The sequence below is a fragment of the Urocampus carinirostris genome, chromosome 4 (genome assembly GCF_059441175.1).
Source record: "Urocampus carinirostris isolate Australia breed hairy pipefish chromosome 4, RoL_Ucar_1.0, whole genome shotgun sequence".
In the NCBI taxonomy this organism is placed as follows: domain Eukaryota; kingdom Metazoa; phylum Chordata; class Actinopteri; order Syngnathiformes; family Syngnathidae; genus Urocampus; species Urocampus carinirostris.
This window is the reverse complement of record NC_142352.1, coordinates 37,695,005-37,709,351: the sequence shown is the minus strand read 5'-3', so window position 1 is coordinate 37,709,351 and position 14,347 is coordinate 37,695,005. Positions and strand designations below refer to the sequence as shown.

Genomic DNA, 14,347 nt, shown 5'->3' with positions numbered 1-14,347 from the left:
CTGTGTGGGGCATATAAATGGAACAATTACCCCACCTCTCCCCAAATTTAACAAATCTTAAAATTAGCAGTACCTGAGCAGCTGGACTGAGCTCATCTGAACGTTGCGTGAGTCCGGCTACGGCTTTAGCTGTCACTTGTACCTCATGACTTGTGTTTGACGGGGAGTCCAGCAGCACTGTCGTCATTTTGCTGAGCATCTCCTCCCTGAGCTGAAGTCAAGGAAAACGGTGTTGATGTCAGGTATCGATAGGACAAAATAATCAATTTTCTACAAACCTTCTTCCTAGCGTCTTTTTGATCCTCATCAGAGTCTGTGTTGAGCATGTCAGCTACAGAAGTGACTATTTGGCCAAGGGCCTCACCGGACAGAAGGCCTTCCTGCTCCAACTGTGAGACAGTATCTTCTAAAACTGACTGGAGAGTTTCCACGGAAGCACTGGAGTTGTTTTCCCGAACCTTCGAAAGGTATTTGCAGAAAGTTTACCACCCAGGTCAAGAAAAGTCCTCTTCAAATTTGATTTTTTCACCATTAGTGATTACCTGAGTGGGGACAGTTGTCGTAAATTCTGTATATTCATTTTTTACAGTTACCACAATAGATAAATTGTAGTTGTTTTTTTCATCTCCAACGGGAAGCAAGATAGATTTCACGTTTTCAATATCACTGCACCGCAGATGTTTCCCTTCAAGAGAGATGAGCGGGTTGGTTGATTATCCATTTGAATTCACAAATGCTAGATTGCACTTTCTCACCTGTGTCTGTCTTGAAACAATAAAGGCACCCAGAAGAACAAAAAGAACTAGCTTGACAGGAGATATCGAATGAGTCAAGCACAGTACCCGACAGTGGGAAGATGCTGCATGTCGGTTCTGAGGGGACTTGAGTTGGTTCTGGATCAGGTATGGGTAGGATGTATTTGGCATAACCTCGCTCCAATTTTCCTGTTTTAATAAAAGCATATTTATTTTGTTTTACTTTATTTGTTATTATTATTTTCTTTTTATTTACAAGAAAAGGCTAGCCTGCCAGGCAGAAAAGAGGGCAGCGAAGAGTTTTGGATAGCAGAATCAATCCGCCTGGCCCTATTAAGTCAAGTCAAGTCATGTTTATTTGTATAGCCCTTAATCACAAAGAGATTCAAAGGGCTGGACAGATCAAAGACTATTGCAGACTACAGACTATTAGAAGCTCAAATTGACAGCAGCAAACAGGAAGTGCGCAGGGGAATTTTTTTCAACAGGTCATTTGTGTGGTAGAGTGGCCCGCTACTGTGGCAACAACACAAATTTAAATGAACAAATGAAAGATGCTCCATTCGTAGAAAGCAACAAGCTGCAACTGAAAATGTGAACATGTAAGTCCGTTGTCCCTGTGGCAACCGAAAGTAAAGGGCTTCACTCTGCTTTTTTGGTTTGCCTCTTTTAGCTTTTGTTCTGAAACAGGTGTAACAGAAATATTTATTTTCTATACTAGTTATATAGTTTTTTAAATATTTTTTTTCAGTTACTGTTTTTCTACTGAATGTTTTTAACCACTACTAGGCACTAAATAGTACACTCTGTCCCTTTAAGTTAGGGGTCTTCAATGTGGTGCCCGCGCGCACCAGGGTGCCCGATAACGACACTTGAAGTGCATGCGGACCTGTTCTAAAAATAGCTCACCAGTCCTCGGTCATTGTGATTTTCAAGTAAAATGATTTTTTTCATTGGTTGACTGGATCTTTTTCTCCCAGTTTTAATAATCAACCTGGAAATAACATAGCAATAACAAAGTAATAACATGATAAGTTGTTATTTTAGAAATTCCAATAAATCAATTCCAGTTCATGGGCTTCATGGACAGATAAAATACATTTAAATATTGATAATTATTTTAAATAAATTTATTAAGAGAATAAAATGAGAATTTATTCTTGTATTAAACACATTTATGTATTCAACCTTTTACTGATTTATTTTACAGAAAATACAACTAACTGAATTCCAATATATGGGTTTTATAAAGCGAATGAGCATATAATGTGAAGTTTTTTTTAGCTAGTTATCTGGCTACCTTTTTAGCTTTGTAGCTAGCTGTCTCCCTATATTTATAGCTATTTAGCAAGCTGTCTAGCTAGCTTATTAGATTTTTTGCATGCTACCTAGCTAACATTTAAACTCTTCTTGCTAGATATCAAGCTAAATTTTGGGTTCTTTTCTAGCTAGTTATCTTTCTTTTTTATCTTTTTGTCTGGCTATTCTGTTTGGCTCTTACTCTTTAAGCTAGTTATCCAGCTCCCTTTTAGTGTTTTATTTGTTTGACTTTCTAGCTAACTATCAAGTTACCTTTTTAGCTATTAAGCATGCTATCTAGCTAGCTTTTTACAATTTCTGCATGCTATCTAGCGAACATTTTATCTTTTATGCTAGTTATCAAGTTAAATTCTGGCCTCTTTTCAAGCCAGCAATCTTTTTATTTTTTAACTTTCTTTTTATTTTTTATTTTTAACTTACCCTGCGGCCATTTAGTTCACCTTTTACGCTTTTAGCTTTCTATCCAGCTCCTTTTAACATTTTTTTTACCTGTTCACTTTTCTAGCTAACTATTAGGCTACTTTTTAGCTATTTAACAAGCCATAGGCTAAGTTGCTATTTGAGGAATCTACAGTGGGACCCGCTACTTCGCTGTTCCACGTTTGCGGGTTCAGAGCTTCGTGGGTCTAAAAAAAAAAAAAAATAATAATATTTTTTTTTTTTTTAGCATTTTTGAAGGGGCGTCGCTACTTTGTGGTTCCACGTTCGCGGGTTCAGAGCTTCGCAGGTCTAAAAAAATAGTAATAATAAAGTAAAACAATAATATATATATATATATATATATATATATATATATATATATATATATATATATATATATATATATTTATTTTTTATTTTTTTTTAAAGCATTTTCGAAGGGGCGTCGCTACTTCGCGGATTTTCACTTTTCGCGGGCGGTTTTGGTCCCCATTAACCGCGATAACCGAGGGATTACTGTATTTCAAACTGGATACCCTTTGCGCTTGGTATTGAAAGTAGTTCTTGGCTTCAAAAGAGTGGGAGACCATTGCTTTAAATAATAAAGTATTAGGGTTAGTTTGGAAGCATACCTTGAACAATCACGGTGATATTTCGCAAATTGTCCCTTGAATGTTTCAGCAGTTGGCTTCTTACAAGAAACTCAGAGTTGCCCTCTTGCTTTTTAATCAGTGGTCTTTGTTCGTCTCGTGAGTAACACGTTTCAAGAAACTCCTGGAAAAAGTAGAAACGCACATTTGCACTAGTCACTCAACCGGGACAAGTGGCAGATTCAAACTTGCCTTCAGGGGTTTTGGATCCTCCGTGTACCAGTCCACATCTGGACAAGTCTCCACACAGCTCAGTCTCAGCTTTACTGGGTTGCTCACAGTAATTGAAGAGCAATTATCGCAACTGTATTGGTAAAGATGAGTAAGTACATTTATTTCAAAAGTGCTACTTATGTTCATAACTGGAAGAAAACAAAGACAGGGGCTTGGCAACTATAATGATTGGTGGGCTGCATTGGGTAAGAAAAAATGGTCAAAGAGGCCTATCCTGGAATAAATATACATGCAGACATCGACATGTTATTTTTCTTTCATTTGATTTTAAATATATTAGTTTCATTAAATTGCTTTTGAAATACTCACAATGAAAGCAAATGCATATATTAGGATACCACTTTAAACACTAAATTTTACTCTTATTTTTGTAGTATTACTGTGGTTATTTTTTTTTTTACTATTTTACTATTTTTAGTATTTTTCTATAGTTGGTGATTGTAGTATTTCTGCAGTAGTATTTTTATAGTATTTCCATAGTTCTATTATTGTAGCATTTCTGTAGTATTTTGTAGTGTTATTGTAGTAGTATTTTTGTAGTATTTCTGTCGTAATATATATGTAGTAGTATTTTTGTTGTATTTCTGTCTCACAAATAAAGCATACTCATATTATATATCAGGACACTGTTGTAAGCACTACATTTGACATTTAGTTTTGTAGTAATACTGTAGATGTATTCTTTTATTTTGTTTTAAAAGTATTTCCATAATAGTATTTTTGTGGTATCTTGGTATCATTCCCACAGTTGTATTTTTGTAGTATTTATTTAGTATTTTGGTAGTTTTTATTTAGTATTTTTGTCATATTACTGTACTTGTATTTTTGAAGTATTTCCAGATTTCTGTAAGAGTATTTTGTATTGTAGTATTACTGTGCTTTTTTAAAATGTATGTATTATTTTTGTCTTTTCAGAACAAAAGCAATTTATGTATTAGGTCCCTTGTTTTGAGCACTAAATTTGATACTTAGCTTTGTTGTAATTTTGTAGTATTTCAGCAGTATTTCTGTAGTAGAAGTTTTGTTGAAGGCACACAAATAGACAATCCGGACCAAGTTGGCACCAAAAACGTTTTTAATAGTAGTACTTTATTTATGTTATATATATATATATATATATATATATATATATATATATATATATATATATATATATATATATATACACATATATACATATATATATATATATATATATATATATATATATATATATATATATATATATATATATATTAATACATTATAATTGACTATTTTTGTATGGGGGGCAAAATGAAAAATCTTGACGGGCCACATGGGGGTTGTAGTTTGCCCACCCCTGTATTAGACAAAAAATAACTGAGTACTTTTTTTATAATATGACATAATTTTACCTTATGGATATATTTTTAAATTCCTTGGGCATAACAGTGATGCACTTGGAACCAGAAGCTAATTGGACCCATTTCCTAAACCAGGCTGTTTTCCTCACAGTCGCAGTGTAAATGGCCATTTCAAACGGATTGGGAAGGCACTCTTTATCTATGACGTGGGTTTCTTCATTTGTCTGGTTGCGGCATTTGCAGTCCCCTCCTGTGGGAAAAGAAATGTAATTTGGTTCGAGTCACAATTTGTAGGATTTATACTTCCAGGTAAACATGACCGTAAGAGTAATGCTATTACACACAGGGGCCACACTCTGAAAATAAACCTTTTAATCTGGTTAAGTTTGTAGTTTAGAAAACATAAAATAAGTAGAAAAGACATTGATTAATTTTAAACTTGCAAGGCAAACCTGGGAGAGCCCATAGCCCAGATAAGCATTTGCAACCTGTTTTAAAATCACTATGCTGAGCCCTTCTTTAAATTAAATTTCCTTGGTTACAAATGCAGATCAGCTCCAAAGAACAAGAACTTGATTGGCTGATAGTGACATGTAAACAAAATAGTAACAAACAACTTTGAGGTATTATTGTTAAAATAGCAAACAGATATACTATTCACTCTCCTTTTCAGGTGTCCAACATTTTAAACAGAGTAATTCTAAAATCCAATATTGCAACAACATTGTAAGTATATTATTCATAATAGTAAAAATGTCTCATCTCATCTCATTAGCTGCACTGCTTATCCTCAGTAGGGTCGCGGGGGTGCTGGAGCCCATCCCAGCAATCATCGGGCAGTCGGCAGGGGACACCCTGAACTGGTTGCCAGCCAATCACAGGGCACACAGGGACAGACAACTCGTTCGCTCATTCACACCTAGGGACAATTTGGACCGGCCAATCCACCTGAAAATGCATGTCTTTGGAATGTGGGAGGAAACCGGAGTGCCCGGAGGAAACCCACGCAAGCACGGGTAGAACATACAAACTCTGCACAGGAAGTCCGGTAGCTGGATTTGAACCCACACAGGAGGTTCCCAAGACCTTAGAACTACTCCACCGTGCTGCTAGTAAAAATGTATTTACAATAATTCATTTTACTTATATTTGACTCGAATGATTGAATGATCTAATGCAGGGGTGCTCCAGGGCACCAGGGTGTGCCATGAGGTCTTGGGGCCTGTTCATTGTGTTTTTCTAGTAAAGTAGGTATGTTTTAGTGGTCATCTGAGTCTATTTAACCCTACCTTCAATAATCAACCTAGTAATAGTAATAGTTACAACACAGTGCTGTAATACCATAATAAGTTGTTATTTTAGAAACATCAGAGACATTTACTGTATGGCTAAACTTTGTAAACCATGAACAGTGACTTGAACTTTTCATGATGTAATGCTCTCTTAGGAATTGGAACAATTGAACTTACTACATTTCCACTGAAATTCCAGTCGATTGCCGGGCAATGTCACACTTTTACTAATGCTGAGTGAGACATTTTGAGTGGAGTAAACCACAGATTCTGGAGTCGAAATTACATTCAAGTCATATGACTCGCCTGTTGTCTGAAAATGAAAACAACATAATTTAACAGCAAAACAACCATTTATTATTATTGTATTTCGAGTCTTTGGCAGTACAGGAAAGATGACGTACACAGTTTGAAAAGCACTTCCAAAATACATCCGTTACGATAGTTGTGGAGTACTTACCATGATTTCCGAGTCAGAATAGTTCTTGCATGCCAGGAAAATGCTCTCAAGGCTTACATTAAAATCTGATGTGGAGAAAGCATTTGCAGCTTGTACATTCAATTGAAATGGTCCTGCATTCAAAAGGAAAAAGGCATTTCTAGGCTTTTGATAGGCACAGCATTCATGTGTAAGGAGTCTTGCAGTTGGAGTGAGTACCTTCAACTGGGCTGCCGAAGGGATAGGTTTGTAAACTTCCATTTAACATCTCTCTGTTCTCTGAGTGAGTAACATTGCCGACAGTGAATGTAAAGAGCAGCTTGACAGGAGCTCCGCGCTCCAGCTTGACACCCACAATAAGGTCAGTAGAGTCGGGACAGCGGTTGCTCTCTATTATCACCGAAGCTTGCAGCCCCTCAACGGGCTCCAGCAGACACAGCTCAAATTGGCTGGACACCGTTTGGGCGCTGACATTGTTGGAGGCCATGATAGTCAGGTTGTTGCAGCCGCGTCCAAGCTGCTCCACAGCACTTGCATTCAATGTAATATTGTAGGGTGCGATCCCTTGGTCGGCCGTATAGTTTGCAAGTAAAAAGTCCTTATACTGTAGAATGTACGTAACATTTGTACCTAATTTGAACAGAGAATATTTTCTTAGTCAGTGTCATTGTAAAATGTTATACATCAGGGGTCGGCAAAGTTTTTGAGTCGCAAACCGCGTGGGTTTGAAAAAAATTGCACAGGGGCTGATGAAAAAAATCAGATGATTGATTCATTTATTTTTAGTATAATCGTTAACCTTATTTGAAAATGATATTACAGTACAGTAATCCCTCGCTTTATCGTGGTTTACTTTTTGCGGTTTCAATACTTCAGGGATTTTTAATTGAATAGTCCTTATAGTTATTGATCTCAACAATCTTGCATTGTATCCTGCATCAGACAGCACACAGCAAATGCTATTACGGAGGCATGTTAAGGAGGGCTTTGTGTGTGTGTGTGTGTGTTGGGTGGGCGTGACAATCTGTGTGCAAGACAATTATAGACTGGTGTATACTGTCAGCCAAACAACCAAGCGGGCGCACAATTCAATGTGTGCACAAAAACATACTGCTATGCGCCGCGACAGATACTATTTAGCCGCTCATTAAATTGAAAAGAAATTCAACAATTAAATTGGACTCTGGGGAAAGTCAGAAGAGCACAATGAAATGCTGACCACAACCGGGTGCTCTATGGACTGTTATCAGTTCCAGGAAGAGACTGAGGCAGCGTCGGGCAAAAAAGTAATAGCATGGTTGCTGGTCCAGCCTACTGCTAGGCTATGTAACAACGTTCATAAGCCACCCCTGCCGAGCCTGTATCTCACCAACGCCAGATCCATTACCCATGAAATGGATGACCTGGAGCTACAACTCGTGCTAAACTGCTACATTTGTGACTTTTGTATTTTAATCATCATGGGGACCTGGCTCAATCCGAGGATCCGCGTTGCTAGTTTGGTCAATGCACCCTGGGATGTCCGCCACACTGCTTTCGCCCTTCCTTTTCTAGGCTTTGTACACCCTCCTGGATCATGGCTCTTTAGTCTCTGGTTCCAGCCTTCTTCCATAGCTGGGTGTGGGAAGTCCCAAGGCCCTGCATGGTATCCCAATCTTATATAAAGGCCTACTGATGTGAAACTTGGAGAGATTCCCAACTCTTTTTGGAGGTACCTGTTGATCTTCTTCTCTACTCCTTCTACGTCATACACAGTCATCAGCCACATGAGTCTTGGCAACAACCCATGCTGATACAGCAATGCCTTGAGTTACCCTGGGAGTCCTGATTTTTCAATCCTCGTCAGCCATTCCTCTGTCGGATTTTCTGACCTGGTGACGCTGTTCCTTACAGTAAGCAAATCATCAAACCACTTTCCGATGCACTTGATTGAACAGTCCTCTATTGATTGAATAACTTCTCCTTGTACCTGCAGTTTGAATGTACACTTTGCCCTGGATCTCTTTGGCTTAAACTTCATTCTGGCGCAGGTCGCCATTTGGCCTAGAACTGTAAGCACTTACCCCGGCTTGTGGTTGTGATCGTGAAATTGTCCATGTAGCCCCTTATTAGGGGTTGTCATATGCCAGATTCCATTTTTGGGCATTGAGCTTCCTTCCCTGCAGCTGTTATTAAGAGGTTCATACCCATGATGAAGAGCATGGAGGAGAATGTACATCCAGTTATCATTCCCTTTTCAAGGGATTCCCACTCTGTTGTAAAATTGGCTGTTTTAAATTGCAGCTGTGGCAAAGTAACTGTTGATCATTCCGTTGATGTGCTGAAGGATCAGGTAATAATCTAGTGCTGCATGGATGAGGGCGTGAGGGGTCGATCCATAGGCGTTGGCAAAATCCAGCCACACAACAGCCTTTGTTAGATCTGGCCTCCCAGATCATCTGGCTCAGAACTCTTGCATGTTCTAGACATCTAGAGAAGCCTTGGATCCCTCCTTTTTGGTTCGTGGTGTCGATGAACCCGTTTTCTGTCATGTATTAGATTATCCTCTTGGCCAGTACTAAAAGAAGATTTTGCCTTCCACATTTAACAGTGAAATTATCCTAAAGTGTTCTATGATTGAGGAGTTCTCTTCTTTTGGCACAAAATTATCTGCCCTTTTCCAGCATGATGGAATAATGCCCTTCTTCCAGATCTTTTGAAAAAACTTACACAGTCTCGGAAGAAGCTTTGGGCAAAATTAGATAGGCTTAGGTTATCTTTTTTTCCCTCTTGTATTGCTAAAGCATCTTATGCAAGAGTCGGTACCGGCATATAGAAATATTAAATACATCAATCGGTCTTTTTTTTTTCCTTCCTCGCTGGACCACTTTGCAAAATTTTAACCCAATGCAGCCCGCAGATCAAAAAGGTTTGCCCACCAACCTTCAAAGAAAAACAGAAGGGCACAATTCATATACGAGCATTTCATTATGAATTTGTACGTTTGACAAACTACGTAAATATGCATACAAATATAGTGGAGCAACTTTACTAAAAACAGTGTTGTCATTATTGACCTGCGTTCAAAAGAAACAGTTAAATCGAATTATTATGAGGGCATTCTTTTGGAGAGAGGGCAGAGGGTGTATAAGCTTTAGTGTCTATACCTACACACCATTGCTCTAGTTCAAGAACACTTACCTGCCTCCAATGTGACCTGGACATCAAGAGACCCTCCACTGTAGAGCAGTGAGCAGTTAGTGCCACTCTCTGGCGTGTTAGTGTTATAACACTTGATTTCTGCAAATGGACCCACAGGTTCCTGGATACTGATAGATTTTTGAGCGGTCACATGCCAATCGCTGGTCGAACACTCCACTGTGACCACAAAAAGTCCAGGGGTTTTGAATTCATGCATCACTGTGCTTTCCGTCCTGTTGGGTGGTGGAAGACAAATTCAACAATGCCACTTAAAGTTGTTATTTGTAATGCCAGTCATTATCCATATTTAAAACAATATTTCACAGACTAAATATTCCAATACAGAAATGCCTTGCAGTATTGCGGTTTCTCTTCTTTGCGGATTTTAATCCATACCTTGAGTTCTGCATTCTGATTAGCGAAACAGAGGAAGATGAATTCTTAAAAGTGGACATCTACACCTGCTAAACTTGCTCTGGATCCACATGCGGGTCTTTGGTGCTACCTAGTGGCTCCCTGGCGCTTTTAAAAAATGTTTGACAATGGAAAAATATATGGTTTCTCTAGGACAAAAATATAGTTTTCCATAACGTCCACATGAAGGAAGCAAAGTGTCAAGTAAAGTGGATCAGGTCATTAATCCATACAGTTGTGCATTAAAACAGCAAGAATTATTTTTAAAATTATTTGACTAGACAAAAGTTATTTGTAAGAAATCGTTTATAAAGGGTACATTTATTTGTTAAACAAATACTTGAGCCTTGCCATGATTCCCGATGTGAATCACCTGTCCCCGCTCCTTTGGCGCCAACTGCCTCACACTCTAATTGGCTCTCTGTCCCTATTTAAACCCACTCCTATCTGTCCCCTGTTGTCAGTCCATCTGCGAACCTCAGTTAACACTAGGCAAGCCTTTTTTTTCCACCCTGACTCCCACCTGTTTTTGCCCCTGTCTGTCCCCCGGCTTCAACCTGTCTTTTATCCTGACCACGTCTACTCTCCCGTCCTGGCTTTCGACCTCTTTTTGTTCTCGACCACGTCTACTCTCCTTTCCTGGCTTTTGACTCGCTTCCGACCCCGACCACGTTTTTGCTCTCCTGTCCCGGCTACTGACCCATTTTTCCGTTCCCGACACCGCCATCGCTCGCAACGGAAGATCCACTTCCGTGTTCAGAGCGACCTGCTTCCCGCGTCCAGCAATCACTAAATTGTGGGCTCAACCCTTTCTCCTTCTTCCAATAAAATTTGTGAGAAACGCAAGCTGGTCCTGTCTCCGTTCTGGTCTTGACAAGCCTGTTGATTGGGTTTGTTCTTGATAAATAAATAAATAAGTTCATAAATCAATGAATAAAGGTTTTTACTCCGCAGGTTTTGACGATCGCAATTGGAAATCACTGCACAGTATAATAAGATGGAAAACATGTCCGCCTTTACCATCAGCAGATATAATATGATCATGATTTATTCGTTGTGGCACTTTGAGAGCTGTATGACCTTGACAGCTTAAATTATTATTACAACTTACCCTGTGTATATGCATTTACATTTGAATTTAAACTTATTTCGCTGAAAAAAACGTTTTTACAGTGTTTCAGATGTCAAAATGACTTTACACCAAAGTTTTCAAACTCAATTTACTCAGGGGCTGCCGTTAGGTTAGGGCGGATTTACTCAAATTTCTATATTATCGACACTAAGCAAGTACTTGGATCAGATTTAAACTATTATCCTGGAATCAGTTCTTAACCCCCTCCTCCCATTTTCTTAAAGCGCCCCTTCCATATGTATAGTGCAGCCTTTCTCTCTCTCTCAACCAGTGCCCTCGGCCACTTTTGTGTCTGTTTGTGTGAAAGACAGGCACACCTTTAGCACCTCTGCCTGCCAGGCAGATGAAAAGGACGAATCTATGCGCGCACCCTAACCCTAAGCTTAAAAATGACAGAAGTAAATGGGAAGCACAGCAACAGCAAAGGGCAATGCTAGGTGGCATTTGTGTGGTTAAGTGGTTTGCTATTGTGGAAAAATGTACTCAAACACATTAAATAAGTTCACTTTACAGAGGGGAAACAAGCTGCAAACAGCTGGAAACATGTTACTGTTCCTTAACAAAAACCTGTAAATCCATTGTCACTATATTACGTTTTTTTTTGTTTAACTGTTGACTTTTGCTCTGTAAGAGTTTTTGAGATAGAATTATTTAATTTTTTTATATTGTTAATTACTTAATTACATTGTTATACAGTATTTGTATTATCTTTCCATCCCTGCTTTTTAATTTGACTCTCTTGGCTTTTGTTCTGAAACAGTTATAAATAACTTTTATTTTTGTAGGTATTTTTAAAAAATAAAATATTTTCAGTACCTAAAGTGTTTGTGCTGTGTTTATCATGAATATGAAACAATTAATATTATTATTCAAATTAGGTTGAAAAAAATATACGTTACTAAGGTAGAATATTGTGAGGTAAGCTGAAAAACCCTGGCAATACAATTTATTGATCAATCCGAACATTGTTTCTCAATGAGAGGGGTCAAGGCTAAACAAGGTTTGAAAAATCCTGTTCTTTTTGATTATACAAAGATAATGGCTGAACATGTTTTTTTCTCATGTGATGGTTTGGAGAAGCAAGCATTATACCAGAAATATGTCGCTCATACTTACTTACATAGGATATCCACATAAATGTTCTGTAAGTGGTTTATCATACTGTAAAATAAAAAAGAACGCTCACGCTTCTGGGGTGATGGAATCAATAGTGTAGCCATCTCCAGCATTTAGAGCACATGTGAGGTTCCCCTCATAAGGTTGCAGTAGCCACTTGATATTGATAGTGACATTATCAAACACTGTCGCCAATTTACTCATCAACAAGTGGAGTCCTGTGGAAAAAGAATCCCATCATTGAACCCAAATGAAGGCACACGTTCATTTCTAAAGTAAAGCATCTTGGTTAGGGGTTGGGAAGCTTTGGCTCACGAGCCATATATGGCTCTTTTAATGAGTATGTCTGGCTTGAAGATAAAATGAAATATATTTGATTTTTACTAAATGGATTCATGCAGAGTTTATCGTTTATCGTCGAACGTGCAAAGTCGAGACAAAACTAGTTTCTCATGTGGTTCCGTCCAGTATATACAGTGTAGGGTACAGTCTCAACTACAATTTACAGTTAAGGTGTCACAACAACAGACCCCGTTTTGGCTGAAAATCGATAGATTATTTCCTATATGGATGCTGATTGAACAATATATGATCATTGTTGCGCCACCTTATGATGAAAAGCCCAAGAACAAACTGTAAACACTCAAAAGCCTTAGCAAATCACCCAGAAAAATTTGATTTAGTAAACAGTAGGAATGGGCGGAGGTATACACACAGCGTGCATTTCTTCTCCTCGCCTAGCGCCGTCTGCACTGAAGGTGAATACATTGGTATCCTCGTTTGCAGTATTTTGTGACAGAAGGACTATGTTTTGAAAACATTATTTAGGAAAAAAATGACAAAGAACAAGCCTCAACAATCTTAAGTAACTGCAGAGGGGAGGAACATTTTAAGAGGTATAACATCAAAAATCACACAGTGTAATAAAATATGCTGGAGAATTAGCTTTTGTTTGGAGAGCAGGTTCGGCAGTTTTGTTGAATTTTGTATACAGATAAATGGTGTTGCTCTCTCTCATTAAAAAAAAACAAATACTTTTTGCTTTTATGGCTCTTTGGGTTAAAAGATTCCCAACCTCTGATCTATGTGCTGTATGTAACTGGTTTTGGTACAAGGAAATCAAAGAGGTAAAGCTGACCATCTTTGCAGTGGTAATCAACAGACAAATAACTTCCCAAGACAGGACAGGGTTCGCCATAAGACTTGGCATCCGCTGGCGCTTGGCAGGCCTGCAATCCATGGCAACTGCCTGGAAAAGGTCGGAGGGGGATTAGTGATGCAGCACAAGTCAAGAGATGCAAGATTTGCCCAATAAATTACGATGTCCTAAGTCAAACACAAAATCGGTTCTGTGACGCTGAATGATTGCATGACAAATTCATCCATAGGAAACTAGAACGGCTGTGCACCATTAAAGCAACACCCACGTTGAGACGCAAAACCATTTTGGCAGGGTCATTGGCCCATTAGACTAAAATCATGAAATAGGTGTTTGAATCCATTCCAAATACGTAAACAAAAGAAAACTGGAGACTAGAAGTTGAAAAGCAGCACTTCTATCATCCTGTTGCTCTTTTTTTGCTGGAAAAGTGCTGAGTCAACACAAACAAAAGTGCTTCGTCTGCATTTTTTGGCATTTTTAACATGTAGGGTAAACTGCCTGTAAAAAATGGTGGTCCTATTTAAACTCCTCCCCCTTTTTTGGGTGGACAGACACTCAAACAAACAAACAAACAAACAAACAAACAAACAAACAAACAAACAAACAAACAAACAAACAAACAGATCTGAAGTACTGATTGAACTGTGATCTGCAATCAGGGGAGGCAGGAGAGGCTTTGCCTGTTATCATGGATATAAATATTGTCATAGCTATTAAGTGTTTTTTTTTTCTCATCTATCTTACGGATTTTTAGATTTTCTTTTTTGAAATAACTACATTTTGACAATATATTATGAATATTGTGATTACCGTTAGCTAAAAAATCCATAAACATATTACTGTTCTAAACGTCTACAGATACCGAGTGAGGCATGTGATTCTCTTGCTTCATGTCATGAGGGCAATAG

At 38.3% G+C, this 14,347-nt stretch overlaps 1 protein-coding gene across 1 annotated transcript in view; it reads right to left on the bottom strand.

The window, feature by feature from the left end:
- The window catches only part of pkd1l2b (polycystic kidney disease 1 like 2b), a 45,314-nt gene that overhangs the window by 27,491 nt on the left and 3,476 nt on the right, over nt 1-14,347 (bottom strand). Inside the window, exons 4-16 of the mRNA XM_088334452.1 lie at nt 13,416-13,526; nt 12,348-12,495; nt 9,616-9,848; nt 6,655-7,065; nt 6,457-6,569; nt 6,174-6,309; nt 4,756-4,954; nt 3,338-3,449; nt 3,128-3,269; nt 756-944; nt 543-685; nt 279-458; nt 74-211 (exon numbers count right to left, since the gene is read on the bottom strand). Coding sequence (XP_088190578.1) covers nt 74-211; nt 279-458; nt 543-685; nt 756-944; nt 3,128-3,269; nt 3,338-3,449; nt 4,756-4,954; nt 6,174-6,309; nt 6,457-6,569; nt 6,655-7,065; nt 9,616-9,848; nt 12,348-12,495; nt 13,416-13,526 — 2,255 coding nt within the window. The remainder of the gene's footprint in view (nt 1-73; nt 212-278; nt 459-542; nt 686-755; nt 945-3,127; nt 3,270-3,337; nt 3,450-4,755; nt 4,955-6,173; nt 6,310-6,456; nt 6,570-6,654; nt 7,066-9,615; nt 9,849-12,347; nt 12,496-13,415; nt 13,527-14,347) is intronic.